Genomic DNA, 13,597 nt, shown 5'->3' with positions numbered 1-13,597 from the left:
GATGACATTGTAATTCTGTCAGAGACAGCAAAGGACTTGGAAGAGCAGTTGAACGGAATGGACAGTGTCTTAAAAGGAGGATATAAGATGAACATCAACAAAAGCAAAATGAGGATAATGGACTGTAGTCGAATTAAATCGGGTGATGCTGCAGGAATTAGATTAGGAAATGAGACACTTAAAGTAGTAAATGAGTTTTGCTATTTGGGGAGCAAAATAACTGATGATGGTCAAAGTAGAGAGGATACAAAATGTAGACTGGCAACGGCAAGGAAAGCGTTTCTGAAGAAGAGAAATTTGTTAACATCGAGTATAGATTTAAGTGTCAGGAAGTCATTTCTGAAAGTATTTGTATGGAGTGTAGCCACATATGGAAGTGAAACGTGGACGATAAATAGTTTAGACAAGAAGAGAATAGAAGTTTTTGAAATGTGGTGCTACAGAAGAATGCTGAAGATTAGATGGGTAGATCACATAAATAATGAGGAGGTACTGAATAGAATTTCGGAGAAGAGGAATTTGTGGCGCATCTTGACTAGAAGAAGGGATCGGTTGGTAGGGCATATTCTGAGGCATCAAGGGATCACCAATTTGGTATTGGAGGGCAGCATGGAGGGTAAACTTCGTAGAGGGAGACCAAGAGATGAATTCACTAAACAGATTCAGAAGGATGCAGGTTGCAGTAAGTACTGGCAGATGAAGAAGCTTGCACAGGACAGAGTAGCATGGAGAGCTGCATCAAACCAGTCTCTGGACTGAAGACCACAACAACAGTGATGTTTCCATCCTACTAACTATTCAATGCTTCTATTGTTTAGTAAATTGTTACCCTCACTTCTATCTTATCTCCTGAATGTGACTGAGTTTGTGGTGATGCTGCCAGTCTGAAATTTGCTTCATCAGTAAACAGTATCAGTTCTTGTAATTAACCATAAACAAAACTTCAAACAATGAGTGCCTGCCAGTAGCTGTTGGGCTTGTTGGTGATTTTAACAGATATCAGCCAGACTGACTTTTTTTATGTGGGAAGTCAACAGATGTGGATATTTCTTGTGTGCTTGATGTAGAATTACTTTTTGGTGAAGAAAATTAAATGCATTTTTCATCCAAATTTTGTTCCAGAAGCAAGTAAGCACATTTCAACCTTGCACTTTTCAATTAAAGCAGTAGCTACAATATTTTACATAAATATTTCCATTACAAAATTTCTAAACAAAACAACAAATCTGTGTATTGAGCATGTGTAAAAATGTGCACCATAGTTTTAAATATTTGTAATAGCAGAGTCAGCTAGCTTGAAATTGTAAGCTCTTTTGATCCAGACGCCGAATCTGACTGGATACTAGTAATTGTGTCCAACTTATACACATGTCTAAGAACCAAGAACTGCGTAAGACATGTGCACCAACTTGAAGCAGCTATACTCCACATCCAGTGAAACTTGTGTTCACTTTTATATAAAATTTTAAATACAAAATTGTACATACAACTGCCTTATGAAATGTTTACAGTTTTTTCTGAAACACCCTTTTTATTAGACAATGTAATGATAAATATCATATTTCAGAAAGTATTCTGAATTACTGCAAAGTACAGCTGTTGGTGTGGTACCCTGAATGGTAACTGTACTCTCACAATACATCTTGGATGTAGTAATTATCAATGACAACTGTTCCCTTTAGAGAAACAATCAAGAACAAAGACACATACATCCTCTAGCAAATTCCTGACACTATGCAACAATAAAACCATGGCTACGCACATGTTGCTGAGTGGACAAGGCTTTTTTTTTCTTTACCAAAGAAAGTTTTTGTGCATCTTTTGTTCACTCAATGAATAATCATCAATCATTAGCGACTGGGGGACACGAGACAAGCCGCCGCGAAGGATGTGTCATTAATAACACATTCAGGCGTCCCCTGGGCAACGGCTCTAAGCCGACCGATTCTCTCACACCAGAAGCATCATAGTAGAGACATAATGTCTCTTATCAAAGCTGGCTTTGACGATCATCTCTGTGAACATAGAAGGTCTTTCATCTTGCAAAAAACAATTGCTGAGCGAGCTTTGTCAAAAACCAAATGTGATGTACTCTGCGTGCAAGAAACACATAGGGACATCCAACACCGACGCCTCAAAGTCCCAGGGATGAAACTTGTAGCAGAAAGACCGCACGCGCAATACGGGAGTGCCGTGTTCACCAAACCGGACCTCCAAGTGAGGATGGCGGATCGCACTGAGGAGAGAAATATCGAGATTATCACGGTGGAATTTGGCGAATACACGGTGACCTCCCTGTATAAGCCCCCAAATGTAGACTTCCACTTTGAACCACCAGTAAAAATCGGTAAACAGAAAACGGCTTTCATTATCGGCGATTTCAACAGCCATAGTCACGTATGGGGATATGCACAAGAAGACAAAAATGGTGAAGCCGTTCTGGCGTGGGCCGAGTCAAACCACCTGGCACTTATCCACAACAGCAAACTTCCCACATCTTTCAACAGCGGTAGGTGGCGCCGCGGATACAACCCGGATCTCCTATTCGTTAGTGAAGAATTAGCACAACAGTGCTTTAAGTCCATCTGCACCCCCATCCCAAAGACACAACATCGCCCAATAATGTGCCAAATGTTGCCAATAGTTATACCACAAAGAGTAAAGTTCAGAAGGAGATATAATTTCAGGAAGGCAGACTGGCCCAAATTCACCAGAATACTAGAAGAGAGAGTCCAGACATATAGCCCAGATCCAGAGAACTATGACAGCTTCATGGACACCGTCAAATCCTGCTCCTGAGCGTCTATTCCAAGGGGATTCAGAACAAGTTACACACCAGACTCACCCAGGAAACAGTAGCCCTACTGGAAGAGTATCAAATGCTCTTCGAAAGAAACCCCTTCAGTGAAGAAAACCTCACCAAAGGAAGAGTTATTACCTCCCGGATATCAGAAGTGAGAAGAGAGCAATGGACCAAACTGATGGAGGAAACTAATTTTGGCAGAGATAGTCCAAAGGCCTTGGAACTCCTAAAACGCCTAGCCAATGACCCCACCACACCAAATCTACATGCGAACGTCACAGCAGATCAAATTACACACCAGCTTCTCACAAATGGGAAACCACAAGATACGACAACCTAAAGACAAAAAAGAGGGGTACAGAATGAAACCCCCCTCAGGAGACCGAAGAACTATCCAAGCCCTTTACCTTGGCGGGACTGGAGAAGGCGATCAGTAAGTGCAAAATGCGGAGAACAGCCGGCCTTGATGATATATGTGTCAAGCAAATAAAACATTTTGGACCTGTAACAAGGAAATGGCTAGTCGATATAATGAACAACTGCACAACATCCTGCAAAATTCCAAAAATCTGGAGAAAATCGCGAGTCATTGCCATCCTAAAACCAGGCAAAGAACGTGACAATCCCAAAAACTACAGGCCAATCTCTCTGCTATGCCATATGTACAAGGTTTTGGAAAGGATGATACACCACAGAATCAAGGACACCATCGAGCCCCTCCTGATCCCACAACAAGCAGGCTTCAGGCAGGGCAAATGCTGCACATCACAGGTGCTAAAATTAACGCAACACATAGAGGATGGGTTCGAGAACAGGAAGATCACTGGGGCTGTCTTCCTAGACCTATCAGCAGCCTATGACGCAGTCAACCACCGGCTACTCCCGGGGAAAATATACGCAATGAGTAGGGACTACAGACTAACCTTACTGCCTGGAAACCTACTCCAGAATCGAAGATTCTTCGTGGATTTTCAGGGACAGAGAAGCTGGTGGAGGATACAGAAAAATGGCCTCCCCCAAGGAAGTGTACTGGCCCCAACACTTTTTAATATATATACTAATGACCAGCCCCTCCCCCAAGGCACCGAAAGCTTCATATATGCAGATGATTGTGTCATTACTGCTCAAGCAGACAGCTTTGGAACTGTTGAACAGAATCTGTCAGAAGCCCTCGAACAGCTTGCCACCTGCTATAAGGGGAACCATCTCCAACCCAACCCAGGGAAAACCCAAACCTGCGCCTTCCATCTAAAGAACAGACAATCTGCAAGAAGACTACAACTTAACTGGGAAGGAGTGCCCGTGGAACATTGCGAAACACGAAAATACTTAGGCGTCACCTTGGATAGAGCACTCACCTATAAAAAGCACTGCATGAACACTAAACACAAAGTAGCCACGAGAAACAACATTGTGCGCAAACTAAAGGGCACTACATGGGGGGCACAGCCTGGAATAGTGAGAACCACAGCTCTTGCTTTGTGCTATTCAACAGCCGAGTACGCATGCCCAGTGTGGTACAATTCTAGCCACGCCAAGCAAGTGGACATACCACTTAATGAATCCTGCCGCACCATCACAGGCTGTCTGAGACCAACCCCGACTGATAAATTGTACTGCCTGGCAGGCGTGGCCCCACCAGATATTAGAAGGAAAGTAGCGGCCAGGAAAGAAAAGACAAAGGCGTTGACTTCACCTGCCCACCCGCTGTGCAAACACCAGCCTGCCTGCTGTCGACTAAAATCTAGAAAAAGCTTCCTGCAGACAGCAGAAAACATCGTCAGGACACCGCAGCAAATGAGGCTGGCAATGTGGCGAGAAGAAAACGCGCACCTTGGGGAATGGTTAGTCCCAAACGAAGAACTCCCTCCCGGCCATGTGGAAGGCTGGACGGCATGGAAATCTCTTAATAGGCTGCGCTCTGGTGTCACACGATCCAAAGAGAATATGCGCAAATGGGGCCTCTCAAATGAACCGGTGCTGTGTGACTGTGGACACACTCAAACCACCATCCACCTGACGCAGTGTGTGCTGTGCCCAAGCACCTGCACCATGAAGGATTTGATGAATGCCACCTCGGAAACGCTGGGCGTGGCCAGGTTCTGGTCCAAGACTTCATAAAATAAAAAACTACTTGACCCTGCTTATATATCTGTGTACTTTTATACGCTTTTTGTATTTGTTACATACTTCCAGAATGAGATTTTCACTCTGCAGCGGAGTGTGCGCTGATATGAAACTTCCTGGCAGATTAAAACTGTGTGCCCGACCGAGACTCGAACTCAGGACCTTTGCCTTACGCGGGCAAGTGCTTTACCATCTGAGCTACCGAAGCACGACTCACGCCTGGTCCTCACAGCTTTACTTCTGCCAGTATCTCATCTCCTACCTTCCAAACTTTACAGAAGCTCTCCAGTGAACCTTGCAGAACTAGCACTCCTGAAAGAAAGGATACTGCGGAGACATGGCTTAGCCACAGCCTGGGGGATGTTTCCAGAGTGAGATTTTCACTCTGCAGCGGAGTGTGCGCTGATATGAAACTTCCTGGCAGATTAAAACTGTGTGCCCGACCGAGACTCGAAGTGCTAGTTCTGCAAGGTTTGCAGGAGAGCTTCTGTAAAGTTTGGAAGGTAGGAGACGAGATACTGGCAGAAGTAAAGCTGTGAGGACCGGGCGTGAGTCGTTCTTCGGTAGCTCAGATGGTAGAGCACTTGCCCGCGTAAGGCAAAGGTCCTGAGTTCGAGTCTCGTTCGGGCACACAGTTTTAATCTGCCAGGTAGTGTTATATACTTGATATGTATGTGTTAATCATTCTGATTTTATGTACGATGCTTCTGACATGATTAAATTAGGAACTGGCCGTGAACATGGACAGTGGCACCCTGAGATGCACTGCTACAAACAACCTACGCCCCTTTCATTTAATGTCACAATCTATAGGGTTCTTGCTCACAAAATACAAACCTTCGCCAGTTATGTTGTAGTACTGATCTGGAGATTGTCATTTACTGCAGTTGCAAAAATCAGTCATATCTAATGAACATTTCCTGTTTATCTTGTTTCTTTTGTTGTCTGGATTTTTGAGATTACTGTGCATTTTCACTTTCTCAAATAGTAAATGTGTAAAACGCAGAAAAGGTAATTTTACAATAATAAAGGAACTATTGGGCAGTTTATGGAAACAACATACATTTCTTTTGTTGTAACATACGTTTATAATTCTGCAAATTAAATTATTTTCAGGAACATTCTGTTGCAAGATTCTGTCAAGTCTTAATTTACTTATATCATGATATCACTTTTTCAAATAACATTTCTAGAACTCAAAAACTTCACTTCTTTTGAGATGTGAGTTTTCAACAAACTTGTGATTCAAAACACATGCAAACTGAATATTTAAAATACAAAGTAAGACATTATTTGACAGTATCAACACCAAGGAGATGCATAATACTGAAACTTAAAGGCATGCATCTAAGAGCAACATACCAAATGATTGCATCCACTACACATTTCTAATAATTTGAAGAAAGTAATTTTGAGTAGTAAATGCAGCTGTAATGCAGCTAAGCAAAAATAATAATTCAATTATCCAGCTGACATAAAATAAGCAACATATAACAAAACTAATAAATAATTTTAATTGATTCAACTATGGGTTCTTTGTGAGATATTCTCTTTTGTATACTGACTAAACAAAACAATTTTTTGCTTTGTTTCACAAAACTTTATTATTTTTGTATGACCTAGGTTTCAGATTGTAAGCCCTCATTGCAATACACAGCTGACTCCAAAGGTGGTTACCATGAAAAGATAAACACATGTCAATTTCTTAGTCTGTTACTTCCAAACTGTTAAACTATAAAAATTATCTCTGTTGACTATTTTGGCACTTTATGTCATCTGTACTGTATACTTCATGATATTCATCAGTCCATGCATGACAGTGCACAATACCAATTGTTTTGAAAAGCCACGTATGAAAAAGCAATTTTTCAGGTGGTCATATCTTGGTTTTTATTGATCACATAGATAAGGGGTCAAATGTTTTGGATAGCCCCTGGCTTAGTGTCCACTTATATGCCTATCAGAAGATTGGGCATACTGTAGCTATTCTGCAGTACAGGGTCAAAATTTAAATGTTACACACTTCCTCCAGCCCATGCAACTTGAGAAAATTGGTTGGTTCTTTTGCATTAAGCGTGCTCTCAGATGGCCCTCAGGTGGTTTAGTGTCTACACATGTGTGACATTGCCACTTCACTATATGGTCGGTATGGACACTTTAGGGGCCAACATAGGCTCAATGAAAGCCAGGAAACAGAACAATGTGAGAGGGAAAGTAACACTCTGTGTGAGGCAATCTATGGGAAGCAGAGAGTCTACACACACACAAAGATTAGCATGTGAAGAACTAAGCACACAGCTGATGCTGACAGCTAACAGCTACGCACTCGGTGCAACACACAGGATGAACAGGATGATACACTAGATTAGGCCCCAGTGACCAAACTCTGTGCAAGCACTTGGCCAGTCAGCCGGTAAAAACTTTGGACAGGTCTGCACATACTATGTCATGCGTGCACCCTCCATGGCAGGTTTCCACACCCCCCCTTGTGCTACCCACACCGGCTCATCTGCCCTATTATGATGTGCACTGGTGGGGATACGAAAGGTGGCTTACAGAAGCTCCATTTGTTCAAGGGCAGTTCCTGAAGAAACCATGATAAACCATGATTTTTGGTAACAAAAAGTACAAATTGTGAGGATGGCCACTTGTATAATTTGTATTCATGCTAGATTGTCAAATTTTTCACCAAATGTTCTTAAGATGATGATCTTGGAGACCTTGATATCATCATCCATTACCGATACCACCGAGTTACCATATTCATGCATCTAAAATATGCACTTAATATCTCATCTGAGATGTAAATTTAGTTTTAACTGAGTTAGTGAACATATGACAAGGGATCTGTGGTCTTTGCAAGGGTTCAGAGGTCACAAAAATATGTTGTTAATCACTATTTTTTCACAATAAATCTTTATGTCACACTGTTTCTGTATAACGGGCACTTCACACCTGTAGTTCTCATGTCTTGAAAATTACTTGATGGTGCTACTAGATGGTGTAAGCACTTAACAAAATTATTTTGTCATAGGTCATTCTTTGTACATTCAAACCAAACACCACATTTTATGGCATACTGAGGTGTAGCTGTAAAATAGTGTAAAGTGAACTTGCATTGGATTGGAGATTATTTTGTGTTAACCTTATATTATGCATACTAATTTGTTGTTAATGTGGTTAAAGTGGCAAATGTGTCAAAATATATAAGTAAAATGTCAAAACTTTACTGACCTACAGGATTAATTTTATATAAGCAGCACACCTTGATGTAACAGAGAAAAGAAGGGAAGTACCTGAAAAACACTCCTGTTGACAAATTAGGAGAATACGATCCTCTTTAAAAGAACCTGACAGAAAAGTGGGGAACCAGCTGCTTCAATCCTCATTCAACATTGCTCACCAAAAATTTTGGCATGCGAAGATATTTGTGCATTTTTGTGATGAAAGAGAGTAGCAGAGAGACAGTGGTGGCACAAGAGAGATGAGACAGTAGCACTGGGAGAGAAAGAGAGGGGAGGCTCATGGTGGAAGATGGGAAGTGGCAGTGAAAGACAAATGAATGCAATAGCAGTGGAAGCCAAAGAGAGAGGAAGTGCTGATGATCAGTGACAGACCGTGGCAGTAAAACACACACACACACACACACACACACACACACACACACACACACACAGAGAGAGAGAGAGAGAGAGAGAGAGAGAGAGAGAGAGAGAGAGAGAGAGATGGATGGAGATAGCAGTGGTGGGAGCAAAAGAGAAAGGAGACAGTGTAAATGAAAAAGAGAAATGAGTGGAGAGCATACACAGGCTTGAGGGATCAGAAACCACCCTCATGGCAAACTTTAACATGAAATCTTTACCCACTTTCTCCCCCTCCCCCATACCCACAGGTTACAGTTTCCTGGGCTAGGGGTCAAAACCCTCAGCAAAACTAGCCGACAGGATGTGTGGAGAACAGGCAATGTGATTGATGAGAATGACAGTATACTACAAGCAAGAAAGAGAGAATGGCAATGGGAGAGAGAAAAATGGGACAAACACAATGACAGTATGATAGAGAGAGAGTGAAAGTGGCAGAGGAGACAGTGGTAAGGAAGAGCAAGAGAAAGGATTGAAAGCTTTGTTGGTGGGAAAACAGATAGGAAATGCGACAATGGGAGAAAAAGGAGACAATGGGAGAGAGACACATATAAACAGTGACAGTGGGAATGAGATACTGAGTATGAAGGCTTTACTACAAAGAGACTGAATTAATGGAGTAGTGAATGAAGTACAGTTAACAAAGAAAGAAAGAAAGAAAAAATGAAACTGTGTCCAAATAGTCAACACAGACAACTTTTATAGTTTGAGTTGACAAGCAACAGATTACAAAATTTATTTGCACTTATCTCTGCTCGGTTGCCTTCTTTGGAATCAGTTGCGTATTGGAAAAAGGCTCACAACCCGAAACATAGGGCATGCAATTAAAAAACCACAAGCTTTATTGAACAAAGCAAAAAAGTGTCTTGTTTAGTTAATACAAAATAAAAAAGTGTTGGAACAAAATAATAATAATAACAATAATAATAGTATACAACTATGTCTAAAGTCATGAATCTCTCAGAAGAAAAAAGGAAAGTGCCTCTTTCAAAGAAACATTTCCCGAATCTCTTATAGAATTAATTAGCATCAAAACACAGACAACTTTAACAACACACAGTGTGCTTGATACGAGTAAACTTGAAATTCAAGGAAGAAGATATGCTGTAACACTTGAAAAATTTGTATCTATTGTATCTATATACAGGGTGAGGCAGCTAATTCATAACACCCCTTGTATCTCCCCAACCGTAATATATACAAAGATGCTGTTTGGACAGTGAATTGCAGGGACAGGGCCTACCTAAATACATCACATTTCATGTTTGTGCTATTTTTTATTATAGATACATGAGGCCATCTTTGGTTTTTTTTAAGGGAACCCTATGTTAAATTTTAGAGTAACATGATGGGCTTAAAAAGATGGTTTCAAATATATGTATATCATAATACACTCCTGGAAATGGAAAAAAGAACACATTGACACCGGTGTGTCAGACCCACCATACTTGCTCCGGACACTGCGAGAGGGCTGTACAAGCAATGATCACACGCACGGCACAGCGGACACACCAGGAACCGCGATGTTGGCCATCGAATGGTGCTAGCTGCGCAGCATTTGTGCACCGCCGCCGTCAGTGTCAGCCAGTTTGCCGTGGCATACGGAGCTCCATCGCAGTCTTTAACACTGGTAGCATGCCGCGACAGCGTGGACGTGAACCGTATGTGCAGTTGACGGACTTTGAGCGAGGGCGTATAGTGGGCATGCGGGAGGCCGGGTGGACGTACCGCTGAATTGCTCAACACGTGGGGCGTGAGGTCTCCACAGTACATCGATGTTGTCGCCAGTGGTCGGCGGAAGGTGCACGTGCCCGTCGACCTGGGACCGGACCGCAGCGACGCACGGATGCACGCCAAGACCGTAGGATCCTACGCAGTGCCGTAGGGGACCGCACCGCCACTTCCCAGCAAATTAGGGACACTGTTGCTCCTGGGGTATCGGCGAGGACCATTCGCAACCGTCTCCATGAAGCTGGGCTACGGTCCCGCACACCGTTAGGCCGTCTTCCGCTCATGCCCCAACATCGTGCAGCCCGCCTCCAGTGGTGTTGCGACAGGCGTGAATGGAGGGACGAATGGAGACGTGTCGTCTTCAGCGATGAGAGTCGCTTCTGCCTTGGTGCCAATGATGGTCGTATGCGTGTTTGGCGCCGTGCAGGTGAGCGCCACAATCAGGACTGCATACGACCGAGGCACACAGGGCCAACACCCGGCATCATGGTGTGGGGAGCGATCTCCTACACTGGCCGTACACCACTGGTGATCGTCGAGGGGACACTGAATAGTGCACGGTACATCCAAACCGTCATCGAACCCATCGTTCTACCATTCCTAGATCGGCAAGGGAACTTGCTGTTCCAACAGGACAATGCACGTCCGCATGTATCCCGTGCCACCCAACGTGCTCTAGAAGGTGTAAGTCAACTACCCTGGCCAGCAAGATCTCCGGATCTGTCCCCCATTGAGCATGTTTGGGACTGGATGAAGCGTCGTCTCACGCGGTCTGCACGTCCAGCACGAACGCTGGTCCAACTGAGGCGCCAGGTGGAAATGGCATGGCAAGCCGTTCCACAGGACTACAACCAGCATCTCTACGATCGTCTCCATGGGAGGATAGCAGCCTGCATTGCTGCGAAAGGTGGATATACACTGTACTAGTGCCGACATTGTGCATGCTCTGTTGCCTGTGTCTATGTGCCTGTGGTTCTGTCAGTGTGATCATGTGATGTATCTGACCCCAGGAATGTGTCAATAAAGTTTCCCCTTCCTGGGACAATAAATTCACGGTGTTCTTATTTCAATTTCCAGGAGTGTATTTAGGCGAATAGTTTTTGAGACACAGATATGTTCTCATATCATGTTCGTCCTTCGAAGCGGCTTTGTCCAATGCGACCTTTCCTGTTGATTACTGAGGAACTTAACAGGGAAGGCATTTTCCTGCTTCTCAATAACGCCGCAAGGTGATGCACGAGGTAGTTGGAGAGAAGGGCATAAATGTGCTGCTGGGGTAATGAGACATCGCATTTCCGTCACAGTTTCTTGGAGCAGACATGTACACCAACGAAGAAAAGTTAGATATACTTCTAGTGTATGGTGAAAGCAGAAGAAATGCTGTTAGAGCAATAAAGCGATATGGAGAGATGTATCCTGATCGTGAGCATCCTACGCGCAAGCTTCTTGCACGTATTTGCATTAAACTACTTGAACCGTGATCATGGAATGCCATACAGAGGACAAGGCAGAAAACTGCAACTGGCGAGGTACATGAAGAGGGCATTCTAACATTCTATGCATATTGCACTGGCATAGATTTCACCCATTTCACCTCTCATTGCATCAATAGTAAATATTTTCAAATAAAAAACAAATACGTATGAAATAAATGTCACCAATAAGGGCCTCCTCATTTACATTTGTATTTATGTTACTTAAAATGTATTAACATCTTGTAGTATTTTAATACTGTATGTTATCTACTATTTTGGTATCACAGTTGCCAAATAACTGAATAATATTTGCGCGACATCATCAGTTACTTTTTGCACAAAATATCGCAGTATGTATTACTACTGTCGGGTAAAGGGGCGTGTTTGTCTAAGAATGGACTCGTGACGTTTACCATGTACTCCACACAACAGTTGAGGTCACATTAGACAATGCCGCTTCGAAGGCCGAACACAATACAAGAACTTATCTGTGCCTCAAAAACTATTCGCCTGAATATTATGATATACACATATTTGAAACCGTCTTTTTTAAGCCCATCATGTTACACTAAAATTTAACATAGGCTTCCATTTAAAAAAAGCAAAGATGGCCTCATAACTCTGTAATAAAAAATAGCACAAACATGAAATGTAATGTATTCAAGTGGCCCCTGTCCCTGCAATTCACTGTCCAAACAGCATCCTTGTATCTATAATGGTTGGGGAAATAATAGGGGTGTTATGACTTAGCTGCCTCACCCTGTATAATACATACAGTAACTCCATGTTAATTATCTAATGCATCACAAAAATTTCAAATTTTGTAGCTATGTAGACATTTATATCATTAAAATGATTAATGATCAGCAAATTCAGTTTATAAAATCTTACCTGCAACTTCTTATACATTTCCAGGTTAATAAGTTTAATATCATCCAGCTGCCTGCGTAGAGAAACTATAGTATCCTGCTTCTCATGTATATCTTTTTCTAGAAGCTTCATTGCAACTTCCATTTCAGCTTTCAAGCTTATCTGGAAAGATAAATACCAGCAATCAGTGACCTAAATATTGAAGGAATTTTGGATATCCAATTGGGGGCCACTGGTAAATACAAGGATGCTGTTAATATGAAATGAATTAAGCCAGAGATGTTTTGCAACCTAATTAGAGCAGCAGTAAGACTACATACCAAGTTGGAATTAGACAAGCAGATGAGCTGCTGAATTTGGGGAAAAAAAAACTTTGAAACACCTCAGTGCTTCTGAAATCAATGGGCCGCACCAGCAAAGATAAATGAATAGAAACACATTCCAGCAAGAGCGTGTGGTCTCCCATTTGGAAACTGCCATCTTTGTCAAAACCACTGAACGAGCAAGTGACAATATAATCTACAGCAAACCACATTTCCAACTTCCAGAACAACAGTGGATAACAAATTCAGTACAAAGATAGAAAAGGAACTGCACAAGCTGAAATCCATGACTCAGCAGTATGACCTTTATTCCCAGGCATTCACATGTCTTAAAGTGGAAAAGTCTCAGACAACATCTGAAGTTGAAAGGCTGCAGGCCTCAGAGGGATGTTCATAGAAAAACTCAAATACTGTGGACCTGTCACTATGGGCCTGCTCATTTGCTTCATTTCTCTGATGCATGTTGTAATAAAATACGCTGCCACCAATCTATACAATGATATAGAGACAAGTCATCATCTAAAATTGTTTCCAAAAGTCTCTATAAAAGTTTTTGACCAATTTACTTCAAATTTTTACATGATACTCTAACAAATGTTGGGACAGTCATAGGCAACATTTTTAAAT

The 13,597-nt window shown here is 42.3% G+C and overlaps 1 protein-coding gene across 4 annotated transcripts in view; it reads right to left on the bottom strand.

The window, feature by feature from the left end:
- The window catches only part of LOC126259256 (RUN and FYVE domain-containing protein 2), a 164,630-nt gene that overhangs the window by 59,877 nt on the left and 91,156 nt on the right, over window positions 1-13,597 (bottom strand). For all 4 annotated transcript variants that reach the window (XM_049955887.1, XM_049955889.1, XM_049955888.1 and 1 more), the window contains one exon: window positions 12,669-12,809. In XM_049955887.1, coding sequence (XP_049811844.1) covers window positions 12,669-12,809 — 141 coding nt within the window. The remainder of the gene's footprint in view (window positions 1-12,668; window positions 12,810-13,597) is intronic.

The sequence above is a fragment of the Schistocerca nitens genome, chromosome 5 (assembly GCF_023898315.1).
Source record: "Schistocerca nitens isolate TAMUIC-IGC-003100 chromosome 5, iqSchNite1.1, whole genome shotgun sequence".
Lineage (NCBI taxonomy): Eukaryota > Metazoa > Arthropoda > Insecta > Orthoptera > Acrididae > Schistocerca > Schistocerca nitens.
The sequence above is the reverse complement of the archived record's forward strand: the minus strand, read 5'-3'. Positions and strand labels throughout refer to the sequence as shown.